General features: G+C 37.6%; 1 protein-coding gene across 1 annotated transcript; it reads left to right on the forward strand.

Annotated features, from left to right (window-relative positions):
- The first annotated feature begins 2671 nt into the window (after positions 1-2671).
- On the forward strand, positions 2672-5651 carry LOC145222813 (uncharacterized). Its single transcript, XM_080089024.1, has 2 exons — positions 2672-3264; positions 3463-5651. The coding sequence occupies exons 1-2, from the start codon at positions 2722-2724 to the stop codon at positions 5290-5292; spliced, it is 2373 nt and encodes a 790-aa protein (XP_079945150.1). The 5' UTR covers positions 2672-2721; the 3' UTR covers positions 5293-5651.
- Positions 5652-19356: the final 13705 nt, after the last annotated feature.

The raw sequence follows: 19356 nt of genomic DNA on the forward strand, positions 1-19356 counted from the left end.
CTAAGTGGCAACAGTTTTTGTTCTAAAAGCTTTGTATTTTCCAATCTAAAGTTTGCTTTTATTAATCGGCCAGACAACAATAACTACATGCTTAGTTACTATTATAGTTAAATTATTCTATTGCTTTTTTGTTTTGCCCTTTTTTGTCTTACCTGTTGCATATTTGCGCGATATGCTTTCAATGAGTTGTTTGAACAATATCTTAAGAACTGCAGCTTATAGTATCATTTTGGTTTTAATGCGTAGGGGCAAATTTTGCTGAGCACCAAGCATCAGAAATTGGTTATCCCATGTTGTTTGACGAAACCTTCAACTTCATCCTGACCCTCAATATACATGTACCAGCGCACCTGTGCAAGGACAGGATGTACGTCATCGGTGTAGTGACGTCATCAATGGAAGACCCATCATGGCATGACAATCAACAGTCCGAGCAAATCCACGTAAGAAGTGCATACTACGGAAGCTGTTTTTATGCGGATTTAAAGGGATTGTTACATATTTGCGTGACGCCAAATATGAAATTTCAAACCTAAAATGAGATAAATTTCTTTTTACAAATTTTTTTCTTTTCTTTTTAAAATGAGATAAAATTGCCATTTTAAAGTTTACATATTATTATTTCTGACTTCTTTAGGTCAACTGTGAAACTGACGATTTTGATTTTGCTCTCATCGGATCGAAAGCCGAAACTTCTGTGACGTATTTTTTCTCGAACCTAAATGACGAACCAATTGTGCAAGATGGAGAGTTAATGATAACTGTTACTTCGGAAATCCGACCACACAAACATAACACACATCTTTCAAACCTAGTGAGAACAAGATTTTTTATTTGGATTTCCAAAACGACAACAGCGTATCGCATCTTTGTCATAATAATCGCATCTTTGTCGACCTTCTAAAATTTGAGTTAAATATTGTATGCGATATTTTTAATTTTGAGAGTAAACTCTCTTATTTTTAGTTAGTTTTAGTCTACAAAAAGCGTCGCAGCTGGTGACAAGACATTGACCACACAGGCTGGAACACTGATTCTGTGCAAACCATTATTATTATTTTTAACAACGCTTTTTTGACAGACTTTGGACCACTTTTCCGATGCCATGCCGTCTGTGCAGTTTTACTTATCGCGAAACCAACACTTGGACACAAGAAACAACCTCACACCAAACGATAAACAACTTTTTGCAACCTCTTTGTCCGGACCAGTGTATTACAAATCTCTCTCAATTTCCAGTCATGTATCAGTGTCTACAGAATGGCAGTGGTCTAATGAGAAGCGGGTTCTCTCGATTACCACCATGTATGGGATTAATTTGGTTACAGCTGATCTCTCATATTGCGGACGAGTCAACCTTATAGCTGAACTTCTTACATACAGCAATGCGGACGTGGATTCTACAAACAACGTTATTGCTGATAAGGTACGCATTTGAACGTGTAATGGCAATAACTTTTTTAATTTATCGTAAGCAGTAGATCAACTCTAGATTAAAAACGTTTCTACCTTTGCAGAAACCCAGTTTTGTACTAGTTCCCTTTTCGTAAATGTGATGTCAGTTTTGTCAATACTTGTTTGCTTATTATGCTAAAATGCCGGCTTAATTTTACCACCAGGTTGACATTGTTTGTTCGTACGACATCTTCCAAATGGTTGACGAGGCAGTGGAAGTCACGTGGCTGCAATACCCGCTCCAAAGAGGAGTCCCCACTCTCGTTACCTTCGACATGCAGTTACTCAGTCTGGCTCCTTCCGTAAGCCGGGAAATCGGTGACGCCGAACCGGGGACGGTGAACATATTGTTCGGTGTCTCGTCTTCAGCTGATTATGAAGGGAATCAGGATGTCGTTAATATTACCGTAAGTTATAAGTAAAAAAGGTTAGCGCCGAAAGTTTCGGACAAAACTGTTTTTCAACAAACGAAGCAGAATTGGTCAATCCCACGTTTTGCGTCCGTTACATATAAACAAAACACACTTATGAATTGGCAGTGAGCGTGGTTAAATGCAGATTGTGCGGTTCTACCTGGAAGTGGCCTTTTCAGTATTCGTTTTCTGTTTCGCATTAGGGAGGACAATACACTAGTCACTAGACAGGTTTTGCTGAACTAAGCATATTTTGTAACTATATGCATATGTGTTTGTTTATATGTCAGTCGTCTATTTTTTCTTGCGCACGCAGTTTGACAAGATGAAATGTGGCTGGATAAGGCTTTTGCACGGTACAGCTATTAGTTGGTCAAATCGTGACAGTCACTGTTTTGGTTTCATAGCAGGAAATGTAAATTATTCAAACTAGGTACAATTAGTTGTACGTTCAAATACCGTCTGCATACGCGACAATTTACGTTGGACTATTGTTTTCTCGCGTTAAATCGGGCTTTTGAATTTGCATCCTAATTTAAACTATTTAAACGTATTGAACTAATTATGCCTAGTTTGAATAATTTACACTTCCTGTCATGACAACGGTGACTGTTATTATTTGGCAAAGTAAGAGGACGAAAAAGATTTGGTTTATGCAAAAGCGCGACAAAACCTATTAATTATTATTGCGATGGTTATCAGGAATTTGACGTTTTTGGCGCTGGTTTTTGGTTAGCACGGATTTTAGTTAATTTTTTAGTAAAATCAATTAAAACAGATGGAACTTTTATTTGTTTAGCACATTCTCACTAAAGTCTACATTGATTAAGACGCAGTGGTAAAATTTGCTACAATGAAGCACAGTAGCTGGATGCTGCAGTCCATCAATCATGTGGCTCGAATCAGTTTACTCTTGTACTACTGGTCATTGCTGCAAGCTTACATTGAATCCAACATGTTTCAGCACATTCGACCCGATGTTCTCGGCTTTAATGTAATGGCTGTTATCAACCAATTACTGGTGGGACTCTTTTCTCCTCTGTCTCTCTACATGATGGACATAAGTATGTGGTGTAGCTGTTTCTTATGGCAACTCTTGCAAAAGAGGCAAATAAGAAAGCAGCATGAAAGTAGTACAAATGACACATTGGCTTATGAGCAATCAACTTCTCTCAGTAACGACAAGAATGAAAAAGAAAATGAGAGCAATGAAAGACCACCGGTCCTATCCGAGAGATTGTCGGACATTTACGATTTCTCTGTTGTTGCTATCAGTTGCTGCATTTTACCACTGTGTAACTGTTCCTTCCTCGATGACAAACCGGTGGTTCGACTCTGTTTCTACTCCATTGGACTCTTCTTCGCTCCACTTCACGTTCGGGCAATCCTTAAAAACGTAAGTTATAATGGTATGGAAGTTGTTTTAAATGGTGGGGGTCTTTACATGTTTTAACCTTTTTTAAAACATTTTTTTCAGTTAATTTTAGCTTCATGTATACGTTGTAATATTGAACTTGTTAATTTAATGTTGATCTTTTGCTGTTTAAAGTACTTTTTTATAGGCTTTCATAAATAGGTTTTATTTTTGTTTCAGGAATCTTCTACTTTTCTTGACATTCCGATTTCGATCGCTCTGTCCATGAACCTTCGCTGGTTGAGCTTAACTGTTGGAATCCTGTACCAGACTTTGCTTGGGAGCGGTGCACTTGCGGTGGTCGTTGTAATCTCGCGGCTTGCCTACATTGTAACGCGTCGTCGGGAACCGACACCGCAACCTAGCTTAAAATCACCAGCAGTCAGAACCGAGTTTCAACTCCGTGTGAATCGACCATTCGCAACTGGAGCAGATAAAAATGAAAGTCAATGCGATAACACAGAAGTGTGGACGAAACGAGGAATCGTTATACATTATTCCAATCTCATACTTTGCTCGATATCCACTGGATCGTTGGTGTGGATCACCGTATGGGTTGGCCTCTCGCCTGTTCTGCTAAGTCGTTGGTCTGACGTTAAGTCTCCTTATCCTGTAAACTGCCTATTGGCTTGGATATCCGCCGCCGGCTGTATTGCTGCAACCATGCTTGGAAATAGATTACACACAAACACCAGGCCTAGTTCCATTGCGGTATTAGTTACTGGTTTGTGGTGTTTAGGTTTAATCTTGCAGTTCTGTTTTCGGACTTGGTGTGCTTTGGCTGGTGGTGTTTTGATCACCTTCACTCTCTCGATCCAGTGGATGTTTTCATTGTTTCTTATCAGCCGTTTACCGTTCAACCTCTTGAGCAATCAGCGTGCCTTGTCGATTTGTATTGTTCACATGGGCTTGGCATTCCTTGTATTTTACTTCATGGGTGTATTCACGACGTTTCCTCTGCTTACTACCCTGTACTGGCGTCGAATGAACATACTTTTCTCCATTGTGGTTGTGGTGGTGCTTTTTCCCACGATTCTTGTCATCGGCCGTGAGGTTTTTGATTTTATTTCTCATTACACCATTTCCAATCACAAATTTGTAAAAACCAAGAAGTCGCGTGGTTCAAATCGAACCGTTCAAAGCAAACCGTGGCATTCAATTAGTTTGTTTTTGATGTTTGTTGCATGTTCTTCTCTATACGGTGTTGTCACCTACAAAGGACCAGACCTGGAGTCCTATCAGGCGTATAACAAGTCTACTATACGTGTAATGACCTACAATGTCATGATGGGCAAGGGCGCCCACGAACGGGCCAACGCTTACATCACAGGAAACCTTATGCACAAATACCAAATCGACGTTGCAGGTTTGCAAGAATCACATGGCGCTGACCCATTTCTCGGCTCCATCGACTACGGTTACTATCTAGCCTCAGCCAATAACATGTACGCTCACTTTGGCGTAAATATTTTGCGTAACGGTGGTGGTGACGCATGTATTATATCTCGTTTACCATTCGTTTACGAATACAGCCAGTCATTTCCGTCTTTAGGCAATGTGGTTGTGTTTAACTATGGAGTAAGTAAGGTTCAACTCGCCCTGAAGGCTCACAGTGCAGATGCACCACCCAGAATCCTATCTGTCATTTCTGCACATTTGGTCTATTCAAATGTCTCTAACGACGCCGATGTTTTAGTACAACCCCAGATAGACTTTCTGTCGAATTTGCTCAGCGAAACGCCCGACCCGGTAATCTTACTGGCAGACATGAACATCACACCGTCCAATCAGAAGCTCGACTTTCTGTACATTCACTCTAATATGACAAGTGCATATCGTGGCACTCGGGATTCAATAAGATTTTCGACTCTAACTGCCAACTGGAAGGCAGCACAACCTGTCGACCACATTTTCTACCGTGGTTTAAATCTTGCTGAACACGCGAGGGTGCTCAATGAAACCGGATTTAGTTCAGACCATTACCCCGTTATTGCAGACTTTCATGTGTGATTAACCTGATTTGAAAAACAACTTTATTTGTTGTCGCATATTGATGTAACGGACTTTGGCTGTTTGTGTCTACTATTTACTCTACTTAAGTTTGTGACGAAATAAAATTGGCGAAAGAGTACAAATCCGCTGGTTATGTATATAGTCCGCAACCCTGCACTCATTTGGAAAAAAAATAAGAATAAAGGACGTAAGAGATGCCAAACGGTCAAACTTATTCTTGTTATGCAAGTAAAAAGACTCGTTTTGGGATTATAGTTTGTGTGTTTATGTTCGTTGATGTGTCGTGCGATGTGTCGTAAAACAGTCACCCCACTATCAGAGAAAGTCTGGGTTAATACCCGATCTTACCGGGATAATCGTGCCTAATTGTTCAGCTGACAGAAATATAATGTATAGTTGATCATAAAGTAATATTATCAGTAATATGGCAAAGAAATCTCAAATCGTTGTCTCTAATTTTTTGTTTCTTACAAAGTTGCTTTGAGGACAGATTAGTCACACTTTTTAGCTTACAAATGTACCTAAAGGCAACGAACCGCAACATTTCTTGACTACAGAAGGGGGAGCGTGTTGTAGAGTGCGTGTGCGTTGCTTGAAATTAACAACAAAAATTTTAAACTTTGTGATCAGACTATATTGTCACAACACGGATTGGGTTTCGCACATCTCCCGTACAATGTAAAAGCAAGTTTACTAATGAAATTTTAAAGTAAAGTTTAAGTATTTTCCAGGTTATTGATGAATGGTGGACAGTTAACCCACCACTCTCGTCGGGTTTCGATAAAAACCAAAGTTTATTCAATTATCGAGCTCAGGGTTATGTAGTTTTTCCGGAAATGGCCCCTTGTTCTTCTCAAGTAAGTCTTTGCAAATGTTTTATTCACCCAAAAAAGTTTTTTTAGTATCCCTTGTGGTTAATCAATAAACTCGCTATTATATAATTGTATGATGGAAATGCAAGTGACTATTTTTGACACTTTTTATATGAATAATATGTATTGATTAGAACATTTGCTGGCAACAAAGCTGGAATTTTGTGGTAACAACGAATAGTTATGCCAAGTTAATATTTTTCAGTTGTGAAAACAACATGGAGGGCAACGGCGCTGCCCATTTTGCTTATCAAATCCGTAAAACTGTGTCCTATTTGTACGCATCTAAATCGTTTAGTTGTAGCAAATCTCAGCTCAAAATGTGTTTTAATTTAGAATGAACTTCATTGTGAAACAAAAAATACATTTAGTATCTTTCTTCAGCGTTTTCTCCATGTGGATTTGTTGATCGGTAACAGCGAGCGTGTTTCAAATTTCGACTTTGCTATCACATCGAACAACAGAGCGACCACTGCATTTTCACTGGATTGTGACACAACCACATATATCGATCTTTTACCAGTTTTTATCGCAACTACTTCCCTCAACACCGATAAGTCACTGGATGTCGACTTTTCACTGGACGTCAACGTTTTGTTTAATGACCCCTCGTAAGTTGTTTAGCTTCAGCAGAAAGTTCTGTTTTTCAAAAGTTCTCCTATACAGTGTTCAGGAAACGTTTTTCTTTTCGGCCTTAAAAACAAAAACTCTGTAAAAGTTGTTCTAACCTAGATTAACCGCACCCTTTCCGTCAGTCCTGGTCCCCCTCTTTATTGTTACAACTAGGGTTGAAAATTTGTTTTAAAATTCTAGGAAAAAAATATCTAGTTTTGTAGCAACATAAAGTTTATTAAAACAAAATTATCCGTTTTTTAAAAATGACATTTGTTAGGATGAACATTACGCCTTTTTAAACGTAAATAAATACTGCGCAAATGCGCTACCAAGCGGTACAAAAAAGATCTTTTATTTTTAAATTGACAGAAAAGATTTGTGTAAACTTTAGATTTAGACTATATAACTCAAAAGAGCTTAATTCGTTTTTGATACCGGATGTAGACTAGTTTCATTCATTGCAATGACACAATTTTGCTGGACAACATTGCAAAATTATTTTGTCGAAAACCCAAAATTTCTGGAAATGGTTTTAAACGTGCCCCCGAAACTGAAAAATTCTCATACATTTGAAATGTACACCATTTGAACAGGATTATTTAATTGCCTCAACCCATCGAACGTATTTGGTTTTCGATTGTTTAGGGCTGACGCTTTATATGGATTCATTTACTTTTCCAGTTTTGCCCTTGCTTCTCTTGAGCTCGAACGAAGCGATAAATTTCATTTCGATTTCACTTTCTATTTGACGAACAAAGATTTGGTTGAACCAAGTGAAGATCATCAAATAGAATACCACAAGTCACAAGAAGACAAGGAATTGTTGCGCAGTTCTGTAATCTCCAGCGGATCTGTGCTGAGATTCCGTGGCATGCTGAAACTTGGCGAAACGGATTTGTATAGGAAATGTTGTCTTGGTGGGTGAAGAGCTTTTATGCAGTAAATCAGTGCACTTTGGGTAACTTTTCAACTCATACAATACAGCATTTACCTATTGTCGATTGATAAATGTAAAGTCACTTGTAAAACAAATTGTTGATTTCGGGCGGCAAGATTTTTATTGTAAGCAAATTTTTTCTGCATTTGTTTGGCATTTAAAATCAGATTATCAGGCAAAACACTCACTCTAAAGCATTGTTATGTAGACGGTGAATGTCATGTGGTAGACGGTTGTTATTGAATCAGGAATTTGTGTTTTAATTTTTTTAAGGTTTTGTTTTGTTATAGACTAGTTCTGAATAGCGTGTCTTTAATAGATTTCTTAAATTGCCTTTTCCAGATAATAATCTAAGTCGCAACTGCTATGTGAACGTCTGGGTTGACAGCTCCAACAACTTTTCCAACCGTGGCACTTCCGGCAAAGTATGTTTAAACTTCTCTACTTCTTAACTCAGTTCAATGCATGTTAACTACTTGATATTTGCTATTCAGATTCTTGAAAAAGACGAATCAAATAACTTTCGCTCATCAAGGATATCCTTGGATGACGAGTTTTGCCAAGCGACACAGTTTAGAGTTTTTATCCACCGTGTTCATATTTCCGGACTCGACTCGTTGCAGAAACTTTATTTCGATCCTCGGAAATTTTCAATTCTCGCTCATATTTCTTATGTTATTCAGGCACCACCAGCAAATAAAACAGATGAAATTTGGTGTCAAAGTAAAAGTCGAATTTCCAGCCCGGAGTTGCTACATTTGGAAGTAGATTTTAAAACCGATTTGTGGTTGAGCGTTTCGGATACCACAATGGCTCATAATGTTGAAATCCCGATGGTGACAAAATGGTGCAAACGTGACATTGTACTGGAGGTTTCTCTTGTGTGTTTTGCATCAGAAATTGAGTTTCAAGCAAAATGGAAAAAAGAGATTCATGTCGTTTGTTTCGGAGATGTTTTACGATTTGAAGATATTGAAGTAATTATGATTTTTTTTATTCTAGTTTGTTTTGCTACTGTATTAACCACATTAACAAAGTCCATAGTTTTACTTGTACTAAATGATTATGTCAACGCAGTTATTATGTTGATTAAGTAAACTGCTGAGTGTTGAATAGCTCTATAGTACAGAAATGCTTCGCGGTTGCTTTAAATATACTGTGTGGTAATATTTATCCGACACAAACAGTTACTTACACATCCATTACACGTAGGTACGTCTCCCGGTTTCGAACGACAACGATTTTCATCTCATTCCACGTTTGATGAACTCTTTGAAATTTAGCGGGAGCCTCGTCAACTACGGGGTTAACAACGTGGATAGGAACAATTTTGAACTTGACGTAATTGCTCAGGGCGCATCACCAACGTGTCATCGAACATTATCAACATTTGAAAACTTACCCATGGTAAACTCCAGCATTTTGGCGCAATCTTCTGTTCCAATGCAGTTCGATGTCGAAGTTGTCTTGGACGAATGCGTATGTCAGAATCTGCAGTCCAACGCCACATTTGAAACACAGTTCCACCTCCGGCAAAATCACTCTCCTGTTCTCAACTACGAACCAAGCAAAAGTTTTCGTGTCTTGAAAGCAAACTGTGAACTATCCCCACTTTTGCCGGCCAGGGCGTTTATCGCTCTTTATTACGACTTGGCCATTCTATCCCTTAATGTTTTAGCGACACCTGGTGGAAAAAAGTGGAACGTGGTTGATGATTTGTTAAGAGTTGAAGTTGTCTTACAAATAATGGTTCCGACCATAGAGGAATTGCCCGAACGATTTATGAATAACATTGTATTTCCTGACACAAGGCTGCAGTTTCGAGTAGTAACATTGGACGTAACAAATAAAGTCGTTCCGCTTATGATTGTGGAAAATGTATTTGGGTCGATTGAATGGAATGAAACAAGCAAATCCTCAATACAAAGGTGTGCATTATGACTGTAGAAATTCAGCATTGACTATAACACTCCAGTTAAATTACAACCGGTTTTAAATATCTTACATTCTATTTACGGTGTTTTACATTTTTGGTATATTAAGCAGATTTTGTAAACATTGCAGGTTTGATTTTCAAGTGTTTTTTAAAGATCAGTTATTTGTAATATTGCGTTTGCGTTTTATCTTGAATCCAGTTCTAAAAACAGCAATAACTCAATAGGTACATTACTGCTATAAAGTTTTAACGTTGTTTAACATTTTAGTATTTTACTTGTTTTCAGGCAAACCAAAATCCTTGATTTACGACCTCAGCGGAATGATACCAACTTTTTATGCGAAAAAACTTTAGAGTTGAAGGTTGAAACTACTTTAGCTGAAAATCGAACAATGGATGGATACTTTCTGCTCGAAACCGAAAAACACCCCAAACCTCAAGTTTTACCACTACAAACCCATTGTTACCACGATTCCCTGTCGCTATCGATATTTCCAACGGAAAACCACATATTAAAACCAGGGTTGGGTAACATGGACATTCCAGTACACCTGAACATTTCGGTGTGTCAGACAACTTTTGGATCAATGAACAATAGTTTTACCGATGGGGAAACTTTCTCAACTTTTTCGCTGCACACAATCCTTTCATATGACGATGAGCAGTCAACTGTAGTGATACCGATTTCAAATGCAGTTGTTGTCCAAGAATCACAAGTTCAAGGTAAAACTCGATTGATTTAGGTATTGAGATGTTTTCACCGTGTACAAAATGCTTCTCAAATTAAAACGTGAAAAATGCATTGTTTTAACCCACTTAAGTTTTCCATTAGTTACTCCCACCAATCGATTTGTCGGGATTCAAGCAATGTCATTCATGTTTGTAGTAATCGAAACACAAGATGTCATGACAAGAATTGAAGTCATAACCTTGCGAGTAACAGGCGATTACGTCGCCAAGTGGCCACTAAAATAAACACAGTATAGCTATATGTTAACACCAGAAATCAGCGAGCTAAACAATATAACAAAGCATCCTGTTTACCACTACATAGTAATAGTAGGTAGGGCGCATTTTCTGCGGAAATGTTTTGTCTGCACGGGGTTGTAATGCAATCAAAGAAAGACTCGTATCCGTGACTCATTAGCCTCGATTGATGTAAACTTCACACATACTCGACTGTTTGCAAGTTATTTATCAACTTATATTTGAAATTGTATAGAGTCATGGCATGATGGCGAGTGCATGACTTGGCACATTTACCTTAACCTACCTGTTCTGCCTCTAACTTACATTGAATGTTGTCGGATGAGGGAAGTGGTGATGACGTTGCAGCCTGAACTCAGTTGGAAAACTATGGACTTCACTCTGGACGAAATCAATGAGAACAACATCGCGTTTTTGCCTGTAATCTGTGAATGTGGAAACGGCGATTTGATGGTCCATGTTAATGACAACATGATTATGATCGAACCGTCAAAAAGTTTTAGCATCAAAGCAACGGTAAAACTACATTGGAGGGTTTTTACAGTAAAGTCTTGGTTTCACACAAATTGTTCCCAAGGATAAAAAAATATAAAATACTTGTTTTTGATAAGTTTGTTTTGGATGTCAAGTAGTAACTTCAATACTTCTTCTTTTACAACAAACAATAGTTTTTGTAATGGTTCAGTATTTTCTCCAAACTTTTCGGCAGCTCGCAAGATCTAATACGTTTGCTTTAAAACTTTTTAAACTAAAACAAACACGACTTTTCAAACCAGGTAAAGGCGCAAAGCGTAACTTTTTGCGAAATTGGTTGCATATCTTCCACATTATCAGGTAACACTTGTGTTTTTACAGGTTTCACTGACCACCAAGACACCGTTGCAAATTTTAAATCAATCCGTTAACGCCAAACTTGAACTGTTCTTGACATCGGAAAGAAGTGACAAAATACTCGTTACTGCGAGCGAGGCTTTGTTTAATGGATTTTCATCTACCAACCAAATCACAGACGAGGGCCTGCATAAGTATTCACAGACAGTTGATTTGAAAACAAGGTAAGAGTAAACAATTGAAATATTAACAAATGGTAATTATCGCTCGTGCACATAGCAATAGGATTAATGAATATTTGTACTTCTCAAATGCAAAAAGGAGCGTTTTATTAAAGACTGATTAACGTTTGTACAGAGTTTGCCTAAAAAGCTACAAATTACATAGCTGGGCAATATCAAAATATTAATGATAAAGTGTTATCAATTTAGTGTGATGGACATTTCGCCAGAATTTTGTGGTCGATCTACTTTGCACTTTAAAATCTTGCCGCCAGATTGGTTTGAAGATTTTGACGAAACCAATAATATCTTCAACATCTCGGTGATTTTTATTTCATTTTTAAATAGTCTCGCGAAACCAATACATTAATTTCCAATCTCATTCGCAGGTCTTATACCACTGCCCGGGTGATGTATATTCGTTAAAACCAAATTCCTGGAACTTTACAATCGTCCCAAACTCATACGACAGAGAAAAAACGATACTGAACATTGGATTATCATACGATGTAGGTTTTTCTAAGAAATTTTGTAATTGCGATAAAACGACAAACTGTGTTTATTGCTTGTTTCGACACAATGATGTGTTGTTTGCAGCTGGTCAGTGTTAAAGCCGTATATAACCCCAAACCAGTGGTGAAGATTTATTTAGGCAACGATCCCAAGAATGTACAGTACACCACACAATTAGAGTATGACCTTTTCAGGTACCCTGTCCATTTTTTTCTTTAGGTAAAAATCAAATCTTCTGACACAAAAATTTCTTAATTTTTTTCAGCAATGCATCGGATGAGGTGACAGCCAAACTTTACAGCAATTTTATGCCTAATGTCGCCAAGCATGTTGAACATCTTTTCAAGGTAAACGTTTCAGGAAGCAAACTTTTTGTCTGCTGATACGCTAATTAAGCTTGACAATGCTTTACAGCCTACAAAAGCAGACATAGCAGCACAATCTTCCTTTTTTGTGATCAATTGCTGACCGTGTCAGACGTTAGGCCCATTGTCCGTGATGACACATAATAATCAATAAAATAATGTATTTTTTTTCACAGATCCACTATATTTTAGTAGGAAAATTTTCTAAACCGACGTCGAATATGCGTTATATATATTTTGTTTTAGATTTACCCGAGTGAGAAAATGTGCTCAACTCGATTTAGTCATGTGACAGTTTTCATACATGACTCGGAAAGTGGCGAATCCATTCTTCTAAACAACAAGATATCGTCTACTATCTCACCAAGATACTGGTCTGATTTGTGTTCGGGCACAAACACTGACATCAACAACTTTGGGATGTGGTTTTCTGTTTCGTCAACTGAAATTAGCTTTGTGTCATGTACGTAAGCATGCAATGACAGTTCAGAAGTAAAGATTAAAAAAAGCTGGTGGATTATTATTTGACATAATTTTTTTGTGATTGTTATGACTAGTTTGTAATTGTATCTTTAAAGTTTCTGGGAGTATTTCTATTGACGTGGATTTAAATATCAACGTTCTTCGCGACGATCAAATACTGATAAAATCAAGACCGAGCAGCATAGATGAGGTGGCAAATGTAAGCATCACTCTCTCTACCTTATTGGGATCTGCCTCAGTTAATCTGTTTCACAAGATCTTCACAAACCTTGATATTTCACGTAAGTGTGTCTGCATTGAACAATTGAACTAAATCACTTTTTAGATATGTTATAATTTTCGTTTACGGATTTTGCCATGTGAATTTATCAACCTAAGACAGACGATTTTTTTCTCTTTTTTCACGGGGTTCGAACCCACGACATTCCCGGGGACGAATCCCGATCAGTTTTTTTTATGTCTGTATGTGGGTTAGGCGCGCCGGACTATTCGGCCAAGTTCCTGCCAAATTTGATAACTTTTAAATGTAACATCTGTTTAGTGGGAAGGCGACTGTGAATTCCAGCCTATTTTGAAACCTTGTTTAATCGAATCCTATGGGTAATTGCATAATCAACCTTGACAAATCGGATATACGAAAAACGAAATTCGTTTGTATAGATTTGTTTGTATTACGAAAAGTAACAAATCAAGCGTTTTTAATCGCAGGAAGCTATTTCAGTGGGAATGTCATTCATCGTCGCGGTTATTTCTTCAAATACCACGGTGATCCTTTGTCGTATCAAGATTCGGTGGCTGCCTGCAGGTAAATATACAAGTCGTTTTTTTTCTGGAACTTTTCTAAATCGAATTGTATTACATAGAAATGATGGAATGAGACTGGCTGTGCTGACGAACTCAGAAACAGAAATCCAGATCAACAACTTTTATCACCTCGCAAATATTACTAGCCATACTTGGATTGGTATGCTCAAAGTCACTTTATATTTTCGTTTACCTTTAAAAACAAGCTCTTTTTATGTTTTATTTCAGGCATGGATAATCTTACATCACGAAGTTCTTGGACATGGCAGGACGGCTCAATGGTCAACTTTCCCAAAATTCTCCAAACTGACAGTACGCCTTACATCTTTTACCTTATGTATTATATTACAAGCACTATTAACCTTTTTGGTTTTTTTTTCTATGTTGCAAATGATGATGTTGCAATTGTAAGACTGTTTTCAAGGAAATGATTGTTAGTTAATGACTTTGTTAAGTTAGAGATAGCCTACCCAACAACTTTTTAAATTTTCCGCCAAGACGCAAATATTGCAGAACCTTTTAGTTACTGTATCACGATTTTACGAATAACTATGAAATCGCAGGGTCAAGTTGTTTGAAACGTGTAATTTGCAGGCGATGAATTTAACTCTTGGGCCACAAGAGAACCTTGGGAATCAGACTCAAGTCATAAATGTGGTTCAATTGAACGAGGAGTGGGCAAGTCATCAGTGTTTGTTCGAACCTGTGAAGTTCCGATTAGTCGGTGGTGTCAAGGTCCAATGCAAGGTAACTCGTGTTGGCTTGTGTCCGTCTAAACCAGTGGTTACCAACTAGTGGTTCGTGATGACTGTTGTGTATTGAGTTGAAGTGTGATAAACGGTAGATCGTCCACTGTATTATAATACTGGATAAGCAATAAACACAATACGAAAAACAAGCAATCGTTAGGGTGCTGTTTAACTTCGTACATTTAAACGACAAATTCAGTGAGACCTGTTCTATTCAATAAGTCTGATCTTTCCGATTTGCGGCAATAAACAATTTGTTCTACATAGTATTGTTTTGAGATATTTTATTTCCTTTTTCACATTTGCGTTCCACTTTTAAATCATTAACTTAAGGTTGATATAAAAGGAAAGTGTTGAATTTTGGTGTTGATTGGTTTGAAAAATTTTTGCGAATTGATATCATGAAAACGTTGCACATTTATTATGTGTCAATAGACAATAATAAATTTATTTCCAGCTGTCTACCCAAAACGCGTGTACCTGTCGAAGAAAGATGCGTTGCGGTTTTGTCGACACAACGATCTCAAGTTGATAACAACAGCTAACAATTTAAATCCTCATCGTGACAACATTCTCGCGTCAGCACCAACTGATTTTCCGATCATTGATTACGACTTTTGCACAGGTGAAGCAAAACATATGGCCATGTTAATGAGAACAGTTCAAAAACTGCAAGAAATCTTTACTGTTGCTATTCACCTTACTGCTTGGTCCGTTTAAATCTGTCAACATGTTCCTTTTTTAATAAACTGGCAAATTACTAAGCGGCCTCTGTGCTGAGGAAATATGTGCATTTAACACATCACTGTTGTTGTGTGCAGGTTACAGTGACATCAGAATAATAAACTTTGATCTTCCATCGGTTGTAAACTTACAATCACAAATTCTAAGCATTGAATATAATCTTACAGCCGAAGTAGTTTTTACCAAAGGAGTAAGTACTGTAGAAAAATTGCGTCACCACATACTTAAAACGAACAAATGTAATAATTGAATTTGTTAACCATCTCTGAAATTCAGTTTATTACATTATTGCACTTTTAAAATCTTTTCTGTTTAAAATCGCCAAAACCACTACCAACATAAAGGTGTTTTTTCAGGTGGACGCTAACTTCTATAATATCCACATGGCACTGGTGATTTCCAGGCAACAACTATCAACAAATCAGTTTAGGCAAATAGTGCGGCTTCCGCCTGATCAACTTGACTCAGTTCAGTTGATACAGGACGGCGTTTATCAAATTCCCCTGGTGTTGAGTTCTTTACAGGATTACAACCTGCAAAAGGAATACATTCCACCCATTGAAAACACGGCATCTACTGAAGAAATTTCGTTGTCTGGACAACTTTTTTTCCAGGTTACAGTTGTAGATAATTGTTTGAAAAAACTTTTTTTTGCGGTCATCAAGTTGAAATAAGGATGAAAACGTTTATGTAGCTGATGTTATTTAAAGCGGATTTGCGAAGGATTACTTGAAGTGCAAGAACGCCGTTTTTGTACAGTCCCAGTTTGATGACACCGAAATGGCGTGTTTAGATTTTATTTAACTAACTGTCATGCTAGATAACATTTTTTGTTAGTAGAAAGCGGTTTGAACCAGATCACCAAATGTTAAAATATTTCCAACTTAAAATGTTGCAAGAGGTACAAAAGTTTAAACAGTATATTTTTGCATTTTGCCCAAAGCTCACGAAAGAAACGTGGTATATGTCGCTTTTTTGCGGAGAGGTGATCCATGTTGGAACTATCTTGCTTCCGAATACAACAGGTTTTGGTGAAGACATTGATGGCGACAGTTTGGATGATAATGTTGCATGGCATGAAGTGTGGGTGATATGCGACCTAGCCTCAGATCTGGACAATGTCGTGTTTAACTCAACGGTCCCTCAAGTGCTTTTTGGAGAGGTAAATAATGAAGTACATGTTAGATGTCTCCATTTTTAGAGTAATTTTATAAGCATTTAAAAGCGCTTAAAACTGCTATTCTTTTTTGGAAGTTGACCAATTTTAGGTTCATGTAAAAAAAGTTTTGTGCCACGTTAAATTTCAACTGCCTTGTGTCACTCGTGTGTGTTATTATCACGTACATGTATATTTTAGATGAACACAGAACTACAGTTAACGATCAAACGTACTAATGTGGATGTGGCTCATTACACTTCATTTTGGAATAAGGATCGGAAATTTTCTTTAGTTGGCATAGCACCGTCTAATCATCTTCTTACCACCGGGTAAGACGCTAACTTTTAAACATTTCGACTTTATTATCTGTTGAATGCAAATACCAACGTATTTATTTAGTTGTTTAATTTTATTGATTTTGTCATCTTTTTTTATTGAGTTTTAACTACCATATAAATTACGTTACAAAAAATGATCTTGTGTGTTACTAAATCTGATGTGACATTTATATTTTGTTAATATCTTTCTTAACAGAAGAATTAAAACTGAATAAACAAATAAATTTTTATTATCAAAATGATTTACATTGACAGAAAGAAGTGTAATCTCAACGACGCAAATATGGATGTGGAATGTCGATACTTAGTTCTGGATGTCCAGTATTCTTCTTCAGCTCAGCACACATTAGCTCCACAATCTGAAGAAATTGTGGTGGCAAAATTTAACATATCTCAAGATACCTGTCAAGCTCTCACATATGTGTGCTTTGTTAGTGCGGAGGATTTGTCCTCAGCCACACTGCTTAGCATTAATAAGAGCAGATGCACACAAACGATTGAAGAAGATGGATACGATGATTTTATCTCACCTAAATGCTTTGATGCTTCAAGCCATCCATTAGATTGTGTGTCTGAAAGTAATGGAGTAATAAGAAAAGCTTGCAGTCGTATCAACTTGAGGTTTGTAGAGAATTCTTTCGTTTGGCGGCCCCTGACATTGAACTACCTATTTCCACTTATTGAGTCGCCAATTGTACTGAATATAAGTATAAAAAACATAGGCCTTCCTCTCGCAATGGAATCTAATTTGACACTTCGGGTTTTAGCGTCCAGTAGTGACTTATCAACACCGTTAAAGGGCTATGGAAGTCATCATCACGTGTTCAGCGACTCAAGTGAGATCCAACTATCACCCACATATGGTTCTGTTGCTTACGGTCATGTAATAGAAATATCAAACCACAAGATCGGCACCCGGTTTTTGGAATACACGGCTTGTCGTGAGGTCAATTATCTCTGTTTGGAGATCTTCGGAACAAACAATTTCGAACAGACTTTAGTGCTTGATAGGATATGCACACCAATAGAAGATGTCCTGTGTTCGTGTTCTGTCCATGATTTTAGTTTGCAAGCATTTAACTTGGACACGTTGCTGATTAACTCTTCGTCTCCGCACACAGCGTACAGATTTACCACAATTATCGAAGCAATTGTGTTTGCCGACGACCTTTTTCATGCTGCAATCTTACCCAAATTTAAACTTAAATTTACCTTCTTTAAAACAGAGAATCTTGACTCGGGTACTTCAATGGATTATGTGATAAACAAACAAACCGAACTGATCTACAGCGAGGGACATACGCCTAATTCCACTTGTGTCAGTCAAAAGTTGAGTATTCTCATTGAAGGTGATATTTTTTACAGTCACCCTCATTCACCACTAATTTTAAATGTCGCATCTGAAAACAAAATATTTGTTGAGATCGTTTCGGAAGAAAAGTCACGTGAGTTTGACATTACGAACAACCAAGTATCATCTCGCGTTTCATTGGTTGGTGAGCACGATCTTGTTAGTGTATCGTCAGCAAAAGTTATTTCAGTGTCATGGCCGAACTCACATACAGTGGACGTTCGTATTGCAGCAGCGTTGCAATTTCTTGGAAATGTTCCGATTGAAAAACTGCCTAGTAGCGAGTTTTTCTCCGCTACGTTGTTTTTGTCCGATGCTTCTCATTCAGAGCTAAATGCAGGAATATTCATATCCGAACTGGTTGAATCCAACCCCTGTGCAATGGCTCGATCTGCATTAGTACCGGGATCAAACATCTCTGTTCAATTTAGTTTTACCATACGTAACCCAACTGCAATAAGCGCTCTACGCCGCGTTACTGACAAGTGGAGTATAAATGTATCATTTTCTCCCAGTTATCGCTTAGAAGAAGTTGTCACCAACCATAACGCGGTTCCTTTGGAACTTACAATATTCAATCAAAGCACAACTGTGCTGCAACAAAGTCTTTTTGCTGTTCGTTCTCTTCCACTTTCTGTAAAGGTTGCTTTTCTAGACTTGCCCCAAGTGCTAGTTGCAGATGGAAAAAGCACTAACCAAATATCCACAAGGGTTTCCGTGGATTTACTTCGCCCTTTAAATTCTGAAATTTTGAACTTGTTTGAGGAAGTAACTAGCCAAAATGTTGACATTGAGTTTTTCATTGCAGTCACTATTAGTGAAGCGAACTGTGTTTCTTCCCATTGCAAACATGTCACCTTGGTTACCAACAAAATTACTAGAAGCTCGATAAGTTTTCTATATCAGCACGAACCATCCATCGAAGACTTTGACAACTTTGTGTCAGTTTCTCAATTTATTTGTGGTTTGGCGACTGTATCCTGGACCTTCAAACCAGTTGTAAGTGATGAAAAGGTTTTGCAACTTTATGATAGTCCAAAAATCACAGGGAATGCACACAATCACATGTTGATCAAGTGTCCATATGCAACAGAAAATCTGTCTGTGGCGAATTTTTTGATTCACGATAGTTTCAGTAAAACTATATCAAGCTCTC

Source organism: Phallusia mammillata, chromosome 4 (genome assembly GCF_965637545.1).
Source record: "Phallusia mammillata chromosome 4, kaPhaMamm4.hap1.1, whole genome shotgun sequence".
Classification (NCBI taxonomy): Eukaryota; Metazoa; Chordata; class Ascidiacea; order Phlebobranchia; family Ascidiidae; genus Phallusia; species Phallusia mammillata.